The 13,426-nt window shown below is 37.4% G+C and overlaps 1 protein-coding gene across 1 annotated transcript in view; it reads left to right on the forward strand.

The window, feature by feature from the left end:
- Positions 1–13,426, forward strand: part of RBPJL (recombination signal binding protein for immunoglobulin kappa J region like) — a gene marked incomplete at both ends in the record, with an annotated part of 42,258 nt that overhangs the window by 12,771 nt on the left and 16,061 nt on the right. The window contains 3 exons of the mRNA XM_081323654.1: positions 3,226–3,340; positions 8,254–8,379; positions 10,844–10,914. Of these exons, the coding sequence (XP_081179780.1) occupies positions 3,226–3,340; positions 8,254–8,379; positions 10,844–10,914 (312 nt within the window). The remainder of the gene's footprint in view (positions 1–3,225; positions 3,341–8,253; positions 8,380–10,843; positions 10,915–13,426) is intronic.

Here is a 13,426-nt window from a genome sequence, read left to right on the forward strand (position 1 = left end):
CACAGATTTTGTGCCTGAGGGCGATGTGGGGAACTAGAACTCAGTCACCCAGTTTTTAGCCTGATGTTTTAATGACTACACCAAACTGGCTCTCTCTGCAACTTAGCCCCACTTCTACATTTTTTAATTAACTTATTGAAGCAGCTGGTTTCAGGCTGACTTAGCCCAGCTTAGCCCTGCCCTTCAGGAACCATTTTCCTTTGAAGCTCTGCAGCTTTGCATGGGGAAAAGTGTGTATTCTACCTAAACTTGTAGAAATGTTTCACTCTTGATGCAACTTTAAACATGTTTAAACATTAAACATTTTTAGTACTACCCAATGCATAAAGCACAGAAACGAAGGATCATCTCAAAGAGACATAACTTACAACTTGGCATGCCAATACTTGTTTGCAACTTTGTCACTTTTGTGTAAATATAAACTATGCATGTTTACATGAAATGGGGGTGATATTTTAAGTATTCATGTAAGCAATAGAATACCTCAATGGAAATTGAACTATTAATCAAAGGTTAACATTATCTGGAAATAGCTTCCATAATAAATTAATGTATTAGAATTATTAGAATTAGCCAAGTCTTTTTAAAAAATGACATGTAATCATGTGTCTTTTCAGAGTCTGCTCAATTCTTTGCCATGTCTCACATAGAGGATACAGACATTATGTAGTAAATAAAATATGTTGATTAATTTTGCTTACCTCCCAAGGCTATGTGGAAGAACAAAGAACTGATTTGATTCAATTAAGGAACTATAACTATAACAAACTCTAAGCTGATACTTATAGTTCTTTAATTGATTCTGCATGAATAAAAAACTTAGAGAACATAGTAAAAGCCATTGGTTATTTATGCAAACATTACTGCATGCACCAGCAATTATGATAAACATTTTGAAGGTATAAAGAATAAACCTTGTTTAGACCTTTTCATGCTTAAGAGCACTGCAGTGATGTATTTTAACTGAAGTAAAAGAAAAAAGTACAGCCACAAAGAGACAGCTGTAAAAAGCATTTCACATTCCAGAGCAGCACGGAATGAGCAAATCCAGAGTCTTCAATATTAAAAACAGCAGATAATGTACCACAATTGTTGCATAGTTATTACAACTGTAACAGGAAATATTCTGATTTCTTATTATATAGCAATAAGTAGGTCTTATGATATTCCCAGAATTCTGTGTTCCTGTCACAAAAGGATTAGGGATGTCAAGAAAAATCTAGACATTATTTTTTAAGTTCCCATGAAATTCTATATTAGTAATACATGGGTGGCAAGAACTCAAAAATTACAAAGGGTGAGCAAGGAGAAAAATATATCTCAAATTGTCTTTCTACCTTTTCTCCATCCAGAAAAATCCAGTTCATTAAATTATTGGTATTGTTTTGAACTAATGATTAAGAAAGTAAGAAAAGCATAATCAGTTGATTATGTCTTAAATTCACATACATGATTACTTTCTTCTCTAGTGGCAGCTCATTTTTTACAACTCTTAAGATAGCTTGAAGAGAAGCAACTGAGTGGTGGAAGAGAACTGATTAAATCCAGATTCAAATTCTTACTAAACTACAAAGCTCACAATATGGGTAGTCACCATCTCTTGAGATAAAACTGGTTGGAAGCCATAGATCTTCAATAGCATCGATCATAGGCTATGAAAAAGATACTTAATAAATAAACTGTTTTCTCTAAACAATGAGAAAAAGTGGTGTTCTGCTTTGGAAAGTCTATGAGGGCTAGTTGGATATATGCTAACTTTTTCCCCATTTAGGAAAAAGTTTATACCAGTCTTTCCCAGTGTAATACCTACAAGTGGGTTTGTCTATTATATCCAATATCCCTAATCAGCAAGATAAGCAGAAATAAAGGACACCATAGTCCAATATACCTAGAGTACAGTATTGGGAAATGTATGCTTCTATAGTGTGTGTGTGTGTGTGTGTGTGTGTGTGTGTGTGTGTGTGTGTGTGTGTGTGTAGAGAGAGTGGTCTATATCCATTTTACTTAGCTCCTTTGTCAATAGGATATTTGACTGACATACTATGAAAACAACAAATATAAGAGAATCACTGTAAGTGATGAATTTGAGCCAAGCATCTGCATTTGAGAATTCACTAATATCTCAGGGCATGCATGTTGCCTTCTGATGTGCTTCAGCCACTTGCTGAAGCAAATCAGACCTGCCTCAACTAAAATCTGCAACACGTTCCCTGCCATTCTAACCAAGTCTCCCTTGATGTCATTGGAGGTTCTTCTTTGCTTGATTACATGGCTTCCTACTTTCCAGCTTCAATCCCCATCATTACCACACAGGGCTGGGAAAGCCTCCTGCTTGAAACCTTGAAGAGCCAGCACCCAGCCAGACAAGAGATGAAGCAATAATCTGGCTTAAAATAAGAAAATGAGCGACCTAATTTGTCTCCCTAGGCTGAAACTTTGGGCTGACAAACCTCAGTCAGCAGGTTGGTGGAACAGGACTCTTCCCTATGGTCCCTCATTATCTCCCTCCACTTTTTGGCAAAGAGAAATCTTGATGTCAGAAGGATATACACATCCTGGGATCTTAAGGGCAAAAATCCTTAAGGATGGTAGAGATTTTAAAAGGATAGGGAACAATAAATCAAGTGAGGAAAAAAAGAGCATATGCTCCCTAGTCAGAATCAAGCCGCAAGCCAATACAAAAACTGCCTTCACACATTTATTTAACCAAGTACTAGAAAAAGAAGTTATACAACTGCTTAACAAACTGCCGGTGGAAATGTGAGAAATGAGTAGGTTCAAGGCTGCCTGGTGTTGGCTATTTGGAGAAATGGTAGTCACTTGTTTCTTTGCAATCTTTTCCCAAAGGGCTTTCAGGAAAAGTTAAAATGCTGCAAATGCCTTGTTAGGTGTAGGTCTAGTGATGGTACCTGATGTCCAAGCGATCCTCAGAAGTCAGATTTGGGGATGGTTTGTGGGTGAGGGGGAAGCCCTATTCTCACACCCCAGTGTGAATAGATCTTACAGCCACACGCGGCTTGTGGGTTGCTACCTATTAACAGGCACCCCTTCTTAGCTTTCCAGGCTTTCTCAAAGCAGCGGCCAAGAGAATCCTTGGGCTTTGCACTTGCACATGGCCAGGCGGTTCCTCGGGAACTCGCCTTTGGAGATGATGGAGATCAATCGTGAGCCTTCCGGGGCAAACTTGCGCCTGGCCCGAGCTCAACTCGAGTTTTCGTCTTGCAGGTGCCCGGCTGTCTCCGGAGCCCCTCACTCACCTGGGCCGGCAGGAAGGCTCGGCGAGACAACCAGCTAGGACAGCGGCGTTTGGGAAGACGACTCCCCCGCAGTCTTGGTCCAGGTAAAGCGGATGGGGAAAAAGCGGAGCGGTCGGTGGGGGAGGCAGCTCCGCTCGGTACTGGCGCTGCAGACGCTGCTCGGACTGAGAGGAGCCAGAGAGGAGAGCGCGGTCTTTAATCGAGAAGCTGGAAAGGATAGGGGGGAGGGAGGCTGACCCCTTGCTCTGTGGGGCTAAATTGCGGGGCTGTCCCGGCAGGGAGCGGGGCTGCACTGTTTCAGCCCCACCCAGGCACCCACCTCCGCGGGCAGCATGGGTGGCACCGGGCCTGGGGTTTCCCCCCCCTCACTCACTGCCGGGCACGAACCCCCTCCCCTTCTGCCGCAAGATCTCCTTGAGCCTCCCTCCGGAGGGGTGAGGGTGGCTGGCTTAGCTAGACGCCTTTGAGACAAGGTCAAGGACAGGAAGTCCTAATATTAGTGTGTCTCCAGCAATGTCTGTGCAGTCCTGTACAATCGCTAATATCTGGAAGATAAGCGAAGTCCAACTTCAGTGCAATTGAAAATCCGGTGCATCGTCTCCTGAATGGACCAATGCGGAGTAAGGCTTCCTTACTTAAGCCTCCCTAGTTTTATAGCAAGCCAAACTGGACATCGTTTTTCCTTGAAGACGTTTCACTTCTCATCCAAGAGAATGAAGAATGAAGCGAAGTGTCTTCAAGGAAAAACAAAGCCCAGTTGCCTTTTGAAAAAGCACCTTTGGGACAACCATGACCTGGATGAATGAGAATCTTCACAGACGTATAGTAGGGCAACCATTCATAGATTTTCCTTATAGACAGTTCTAAAGAAAAACTTTACACCAGTATTTTATTTTAAAATGTGCAAAAGTAAGAAATTTATTAAAATGTGGATAATAAGTCTTATTTGGTGTTGTCCATTATACAGTGAGACAGCTGGAGGGACCGTAAAGCCCTGTTCTCTAAGACTTCTGTAATTGGGCTAATTGTGAGTGTCACACCACAGTCTGATTAAAAGGCAGTCAGAGATAAGTAATCTTTATCAAAAATGGGAAATTGTGCAATATGAATTGCATTCGGTATACTGCTTTTAATCACCTTGTTGTCACAATAAAAATATTTAAAAGAATGTTAATGTAAAAATCCAGATCCCCAGTAGCATCATTGCTAGAGAAATTAGATCTCTGACTCATATTTCTGTTGATGCTGGCGAGATTTTTTTTTCTCCATCTGGCACAAGCAAAAGTTCACCAGCTCTTAATGTTTGCAAATCATATCCTTTCCATCATTCTCAGCCTGAGTTTAGATGGAAGATGGAATCCTAAGGCTTATATACCACCATGATGCTGATGGAGACATTAGTCCTTTTCAGGTATACAGAAGGAAGCTACAAAGAAGAAGACTGAGAACTAATTTGTCTGGCTACAGAAACTTGGACCAGAAATAGTTGTTGCTATCTCAAATTTGTTTAAATCTAAGGAAAAAACTTTCTGACATAAGATGTATACAACCGTGGAATAGACTACCGATGAAGGTTAGGGCTCCATCCTTCCTGAAGGTTTTTAAGAAGAGGCTGGATACTGCATCTCATATTAACTGGTTTTCCACCACATTGTACAATGACCAAATGATTCTTGTGATCTCTTCCAATGCCACAATTCTGTGATTCAATCAAGTGATTATATTCAGGTGAATTTTAATAGCATCAGGCAACTATATAATGGAATGTTTAGTGGACCCAGAAAACATAGGAGGAAGCAGGAGCATTTCAGAAAAGATTCCTTGGTCCAGGGAGAAAGGAAGGAAGCTAGGAGTAACTCCATCATAATTATACTAGTTATAAGTTGATATGCAGAATTGCCAGCCTTTCAAGATTCCCTTACCTTGCCTACTAACAATAGAAAGCTAATTCAGTCTAGTAGTTAAGATGTTGGACTAGGAGCATGGACATCTGGGTTGTAGTTTTTACTTGTGGCATGGAAGCCTGCTGGATGACCATGGACCAGTAATCTCTCTGAACCCTAGGAAGAAAGGTCTAGCCATGATTTGCCCTGTAAAAGTGCAGTGATACCAACTGAAACTGGCTAAGTGTTGGACAAATATGTCTCTTGGAAGGGGAGAAGAGGAAGGCTAGGGAAACTAGCACATAAGCAACAAATTGAATTGTAAGTTGCCCAATTGTAAGTAAGATGGTAAGCTGTAGAAATTGAATAAATAAAAAATAAATCATAGTGACATCCCTAATTGTTTTCAGGAAGCTGAAATGAGTAAGAGTGGTTGAGCCACATTCTGAAAATAATGCTGTATCGGGTAGATACGGTTCCTGCTGACACAATTTCAGAATTGAATGAATATGCCCTAGTTTCTTCTACTATACTAAAGGTAAAGGTTCCCCCGCACATGCGTGCTAGTCGTTTCCGACTCTAGGGGCCGGTGCTCATCTCCGTTTCAAAGCTGAAGAGCCAGCGCTCATCCGAGGATGTCTCCGTGGTCATGTGGCCGGCATGACTAGATGCCAAAGTCGCACGGAACGCTGTTACCTTCCCACCATAGTGGTCCCTATTTTTCTACTTGCATTTTTACGTGCTTTCGAACTGCTAGGTTGGCAGAAGCTAGGACGAGTAGCAGGCACTCACTCTGCTACGCGGCACTCGGGATTCGACCCGCCAAACTGCCGACCTTCTGATCGACAAGCTCAGCGTCCTAACCCACTGAGCCACCGCGTCCCTACTATACTACCACTACTGAAATAGTGGTGATATAGTCATGCCTTCTTTCCCATGTAAAATTGTGGAACTCTGCGCTCCTCTGCAGTCCTTTGCTGAAAGCCTGGAGAGAAATTGATATCAACAATAGAGATGGGTGAAAGGAAGGGCATGAAAAAACTCAGGAAACATCATGTTGGTAGAGATGGAAAATGCTGATTGAAAAAAAAAGCTGAAATGGGTATATGGGGAGTGATCTCAGCAATTTGCCATCTGATAAATGCATGATGTGTGACGAAGCCTACGGTTCTAAATACTGTGTAAATGGTAAGGTTTCTTCTATAGAGAATATACTTTTTATATTGTTAAAACTGACTCCCAGAGATTACTTTCTCCTAATCTACATAATTCATCTCGCCATTATGATAAGCTTTTACAATGACCATAGTTAAGGCTCCATTGTGCTATCTTTAAAGTTCCTAGCAATTCAGTTTTATTGGTGTGATATATTTGGTTGTCTTTAATTTTCAGTTATTGAACTAAGAATAAACAGGAAAAAACATGCATAGAAACATGAAGAGATTGAGACTTAAATTTTCAAAATACACATGATGCCTAAAAATACAAACAAGCTTCTTGGAACCCATTATCCTTGTACCTCATCTTGAATGCACTTGAGTTCCCTGTACAGCAACTCTAATCACATTCCATCGCTTTCTGTCCTGATATGTTTAATTGCATAAAATATTTTTGGCACATAAGAATTGTTCATCCTTTAATTTGCCTTGATTTTCTGTGTTCGTGCTTGTGCAGAAGCAAGTGGTATTGAAGACTGGCCAACTGGAAATATCAATGATTAAACCTGTTCATCAAGTTTTGACTTGGTGTAATTAAAAAATTATTTACATCTTCCTAGATTTTTATGCATACTAAATAATGTCCGGACAGGAATTGTTTTTCTCATTAATTATTGCAAACATTAATAGTGATGGTACAGACTAAAGAGAAGAGAAGAATGAGAGGATTTATTCAAATGTGTTAGAAGCATAACCAATAAGACTATTATTTGCTTCCCAACAGATGTTAGATAATTGAAGTTCTCAGTTACTATTTTGTGCCTCTCTGAAAGCTCTGCAATTTGATCTTTGAAAGAATACTCCACCTTTTTTCTTGGTTGGGCAGGTGATATTGGATACTAATAATGAAATTACTTTTATTTGTTCATCTACTTATGTTAATGCAGATGCTTGCATTTATCCCCAAATTGATTCACCTGAGTTTCTGAGTAAGTGTGCATACTTTTAAGTATATAATGTAATACTTCCTCTCTATTGACTCCAGAAAAATTGTCTAGAATGTGTAAAGGTACTTCAAATTTATGTTGTAAATGTGGACAACATAAAATGACATTTTATCATTATCACCTATAAATAAACCCAGACATTTTAGTGGTCAAATACATATAATGATATAAAGAAGTTTAAAGATTAACATTCAACTGAAACCAGAACTTTTCTCACCGGGATTAATGGACAGCCAATTGGGAAAAAAACCATGAAAAATTATGTATATATATGATTAATGCTGCAAGACTACACATAGTCCTCAACTTATAATGACAATTGGGATCAGAATTTTCATTTCTTAATGAATGGTTGTAAGTTGGGAGTCCCTGCGGATTTTACTCCACTAATTGTTGCCAACTAAAGGGGGTAGTACTCATCTTTGTTTCAAGGCCATTGAGCCAGCATTATCCAAAGACATTTCCAAGATCATGTGGCCAGCATGACATCATGGAGCACTGTTACCTTCCCACCAAAGTGGTACCTATTTATCTACTTGCATTTGCATGCTTTCAAGCTGCTAGATTGGCGGGAACTGGGGCAAAGACGGGAGCTCATTCCGTCATGTGGCACTCAGGTCTCGAACCTGGGCTGCTGTCTTCTCAGCCAACAAGCCCAGCATCTTAACCGCTGAGCCACTGCGCTGCCCCTGGTTCTAAGTTGAGGACTACCTGTATTATATGGCCCCAATTGGAAAGACTATGAAATACCCACATCAGTGAATTACTTCATAAAAAGAACAGAACCAACAGCAAAGGCAAAATTAGCTTGTTTGATTAGAGAAAGATTATAACTATGTTTACTAGTATATTTTCTAGTTCTTTTTTATATATTTCATTTTCATTTTCTTAATACTGTTTTTTATTCTTCTAAATATGAACTATGTACTGTTGATTATCCTCCATATAGGTCCAATCCAGAGCAAATGGACCCTCTCCAAGATGCTGTGCATAGATATCTTCAGCTTCCATTTGATCAGACGGTGCTGATACTTCATGCAAAAGTTGCTCAGAAATCATATGGGAATGAAAAAAGGTAGGAAAAAATTTGAACTTCCTGTTAAAAGTAGATTTCACTGGAAATTCCTGCAGTAGTTTAGATAGCGTAACTGGACTTCTTTGCATATGAGTGCACACTATGTGAAGTATACTATGGATCTCTTGATAGTCCATTGTTTTCTATAAATGTCTGGTTTGCCCAGGTAGTAGTCCTCTGACAGGTGCTAAAGTTCTATTTCCAAAAGTTCAGTCAGCTTCATAATTAGTGATAGATGCTGAGAGTCATTGTTTAAAATTTGGGCCTGGGGGCAATTCTAACTGGAACATTCTTGAACTATATCTTAGTACACGGATGTGTACCTCATTCATAATTTGGGTTTTTCTGTATATAGAGTCAATATTTTAATATCATAGGATATTCCAATTAGAATAAATTCTCAATATTGATTCAGTGTAGCTTATCATTTCAGTCAGTTATTTTTACTGCACTGTGTTGACCATGGTCCATGATATCTCTTCTCAGTTTAAAGCTTAACAGCAATGTTTAATCTTTTAAAGCAATTCAATATGTTCTATAATTCATAAACAATTAATGATATATCTGTAATACAGCTTAGACATTTTTATTTGTATTTTTTTTCTTTTTTTCTTTTTCTTTCATCTGTTGCTGTTTATATTATTCTTCCAAAACATATAATAAAAATTTCTGAGGGGCAAAATTTGCCTATTTTAATTTGTAGCTTAGTATACCCTTTCTCACAAACTAATTGATTTTCCTGTCACTATCCTATCTAGGAAACCTATAAGGGAATAAGGGGAAGCAAGGAGTTTGCCACTAACCAATGTGCCATAACAGAGAAATATTATATTCTCCCCTTTATATTCTTGTCTGACGCTATGCTGAGAAGTTCATCAACATGTCTGCTTTGTACAGATGTCTGAAACTGTAAACATAAGAAAGGAAAACAAATTCCTGTTTTACATAATAGAAAGTAATTGTGCACAAAGAAACAAAAGAATTTCTGAACATAATTTATGGTTAAAGAAGGAGCCAGATCTATCCATTAGAATTATTTTTATTTACAATTGTAATTGCAATCTGTCCAATCCAAAAATCTTAAAAATAATTTGCATTTATTCATCTTGTGCTGTTTCTATGTTTCTACAGATCTCCAGGATATATGCAGGGTTAATCTGAAAACCTGTCTGACATGGGGTTAGGTTAGGCTTTAAACAAATCTACACTGAATTATATACTTTAATAGATGACTTGGGACAAGTCATTGGCAGGGTTTGTATATTGCCCTATGTATTTTTGACTTAGTGCTTTTTGAATTCATCCAATAATTCTCAGCCTAGTCCTTTTTCCACCCCAGCAGCTGTAGTAGGATTACAATAGAAGGCAGAGAAAATCTGGCAATCAACCTATTCTCCAAAGCATCTAAAGGCAAGACAATGGATGGAAATTTATAAAAGAGAGAACCACTTAGAATTAAGGAGAAATTTCCTGACAGTTAGAACTGTTAATCAATGGAACGACTTGCCTCCAGAAGTTGTGGGTGCGGCAACACTGGAGGTTTCTAAGAAGAGATTGGACAACCATTTGTCTGAAATGGTATACGGTTTTCTGCCTGAGCTGTGGGTTGGACTAGAAAATCTCCAAAGTCCCTTCCAACTCTGTTATTCTATTAGGGTCACGGAGAAAACTTAGAATCAAAAATGGAAAAAAAAATCTAGACATTTTGCATTTTAATTCATTTCTGAGGGCGATTATTACTATTAAACATACACACTGAACTAGCCAGCTACTAATCTGGTGTTTTGAGTGAACCCAGCTCTATTTTAAATTCACTACTTTATATGTTGTGCAAATCCCCAAAATCAGTTTGAGTAAAACATGTTACTGCTAAACATAGGTAAGCCTGTCATGGATACAGTTGTACAGTTGCCATACATTATTCTTTGAACAATGAACTATATGAGGTAATCATAAAAGTTAAGAATACAGAAATTATGGATAATCTGCAAGAATCAATCTCAAGGATATATAATTTTGTTACATAAATAATGAGATCCTTTATCTGTTTTAATCCATAAGGTGAAAAACACTAATAGTAAGAGTAAATCTGTTTTTCAAAACAAACATGAGCTGAAACTTAATAAGGTGACTTCTTCCAACAGACTGAACTTTCCAATTGTTACTAATAATTTTTCAAGCCCAGAGGATATTTTAGTTAAATCAAGGGACCTTTAGAGCCCCATGTAAAATTATCAGGAAGACAAATGTTAATCTCTTTCTTTGCCACATGATAACTTTGAATTTATACATTATGGTAAACTATGGTGTGATTTCCTGTGTGCTGCTCTCCTATGAACTTTCTTCATATCATTTATAAAATAATAAATATTTTTAAATCTATTTCTCCAGAAAAATAAAAATTGAAAGAAACTTTCCTAGTTTAACTATTTTATTACACAGATTTTTTTTCTTTTCTTATCAGATTCTTCTGCCCACCTCCATGTGTGTATCTCAGTGGACCAGGCTGGAAACAAAAAAAGGAAGAAATTAAAGGTATAATCCATTTTAGTTCAGCCTTCATTTTTCAAGAATTAGAATGATAGAAGTTTGGAAACTATGTGTGGGAACTATAACTGGACTGCAAAATCCAGGTAACCACCATAAAATTTACTGGGTGCACCTAGATGAGATTGATAATCCTGAATGCCAAGTCTATCTGTAATATCCTAATAAAATTGAATATATATATTACTGTTCCAATAGAAGAAAATATATATACTGTAGTCTTCTGCAGATCTAAGACTAGAAGAGTACATCCATGAACATCAAATTCAGCCATAGTTTCAACTAGGAAACTGTGAGCATTCTTTTATTTTTCTTCTATTCAATCATGTCTGATTCTTGACATTCAGACAAATCAACCACTAATAGGCACATAGAGATAAACCATATTTAAACACCATTCAAAAGAGATAACAAACAACTAAGAAGGAAATACAATCACAGATTAATATATTTAAGGCACTTCCCCCCCTGTTTTTTGTATTTTCATACATGATACTTTTATTTCTTGTGTTTGTAATAGAGGGTAGATAGGAACCGAGTTATTGCAAAATGTGGCAATGGTAAATCTTGAGCCTTCAGCAGCCAGTTGATGCTCACTTCCCATTAGTCATCACTGTGCCACATAAAAGGCTGAGCACACACCTGCTACTTGATTTTGCGTATCTTTGCCTTCATATGCAACTCTTACCAGCTGGATAAAATCTCATTGAAAACAATACCAAACTTAAAAAGTTCTCAGAGCTGCAGTAGGTGATGAATTTGAAATATTTATCATCATCGTTACTGGCACTGTGTTTCCCATTCAGTCATCAATATAGTCTCGCACCACACACCTGTTTTTCATGTACAGCCATGAACTCACAGTCACTCTTTTGCTTAATTTAAGGCTGTTCCACCTTCGCTGAACAATCTTAGCAAAAGAGCTCCAAGGGGAAAAAAGAGATGTGTATTCCCTTAGGAAAAAAGGTTACTTCAGTTTCGCAGTTCAGTTGTCATCTGTTAATTGCACTGAGTATTAAGCATTCCGTTTTCAGCCTAACTGGTAGCCTGAAAAAAAAATGCCACAAAGCTTGCAGCAATTGGGTTGTAGCTTGGCCTGCTGTTATAGGAATTGTATCCAGACCACAGGAAATTTAGACTCATGATCTGCTGGCACATGAAGAGGGCAGAAGAAGGTTATTTCCCAGACATATGCCAAACTCAGCTTTAGGAAACTGATTGCATTGCCAGGCTACCCTGAGAAATAGAAGATTCCACACCCCCATTTGAATTGGGCAGAGAAGACACAGTATCTTGACTAGAAAAACAAGTAAATTACTTTAAGAACATATCAACAAGCATGTGGAAGGGAGTGAGTGAATAAGAACTACATGCTCATATACTGAATACCCCATTCAGAGGCAGTTTGCTATGGTAGGCATCCAATTGTTCCTTTAAGTTTAGCTCATGTGGAAAACAGGAGCCTGTACTATGTGGAGAGTTTTAAAATCTTTACCAGCAATGCTATTTCTTATCCTCTTTCATCAGCAGAAGCTAATTGCAATTCAAGAAAAAGCAGGCAAACCACTTCCCCTTTGCACTTAATTCTTTTATAAGGAAAAGGATCTTGCAAATCTACTTGATGGGGGAAGACATATCAGTTTGACTTGCATAAACATGCAAAGCCCATGCTGTTAACATGCATGGTTAATTCCCAGGGATGGGCTAAAATTACATGATAAACACCTAGTGATGGAATAGTGCTTCTTTTGATTCATGTTTAAGTACAAACTGACTTAATATGAAGTTTCAAAATGAATTCACAGAAGCCAATTTTCCATAGTATTTTGAATTCTGCAATGCATTTCTCTAATAAAGCAAAAGCAAGAAACAAAAATATAAGGCATAAAAATATAAAATAAAGAAAGATTTTGTCTAGGTTTGTTTCTAGGTGGAAACCACTTTTGGACTTTTTTGGACTTTTTTTGCTAGAAAGCAAAATAAATGTTATATTAATTTTGGGATTTAACGATTAGACTTGTTTATCATGATAGAAATACTGTATAACATCGAATTTTAGATGAAAAGGTTAATATATTTTATATTTGTATCAAAGAAAGTTGGAAGTTATTCTTTTTCCATTTCTTTTTTTCTTTCCTTGTTCCTTTGTACCATCCCCTTCACTATTTTTCCTTCTGAATCCTTTTTCTTCTTTTTTATATTTTGCCTTATGCATAAATTTAATAAAGAATATTTTTAAAAGAATATACAAAATACAGAAGAAAAGAACCCTTAATATATTTTAAAAATAGTTGCATACATAATAGTAGATATTTTACTAAAAATAATGTGTGTATTGGAATATAACATCATAGATATTTTTATGTTCATGGATATAATTTTTGTAGTTTTTTTTAGAAAATACCTTTAAAGTCTGATTCAGAAATCAGATAAAATGTGTCTGAAAGAAATTGTGCATATAGCTGTATTGTATCTGTATTCATTTTATATTGTATGGTCT

This window comes from Vipera berus, assembly GCF_964194415.1.
Source record: "Vipera berus genome assembly, chromosome: 3".
Classification (NCBI taxonomy): Eukaryota; Metazoa; Chordata; class Lepidosauria; order Squamata; family Viperidae; genus Vipera; species Vipera berus.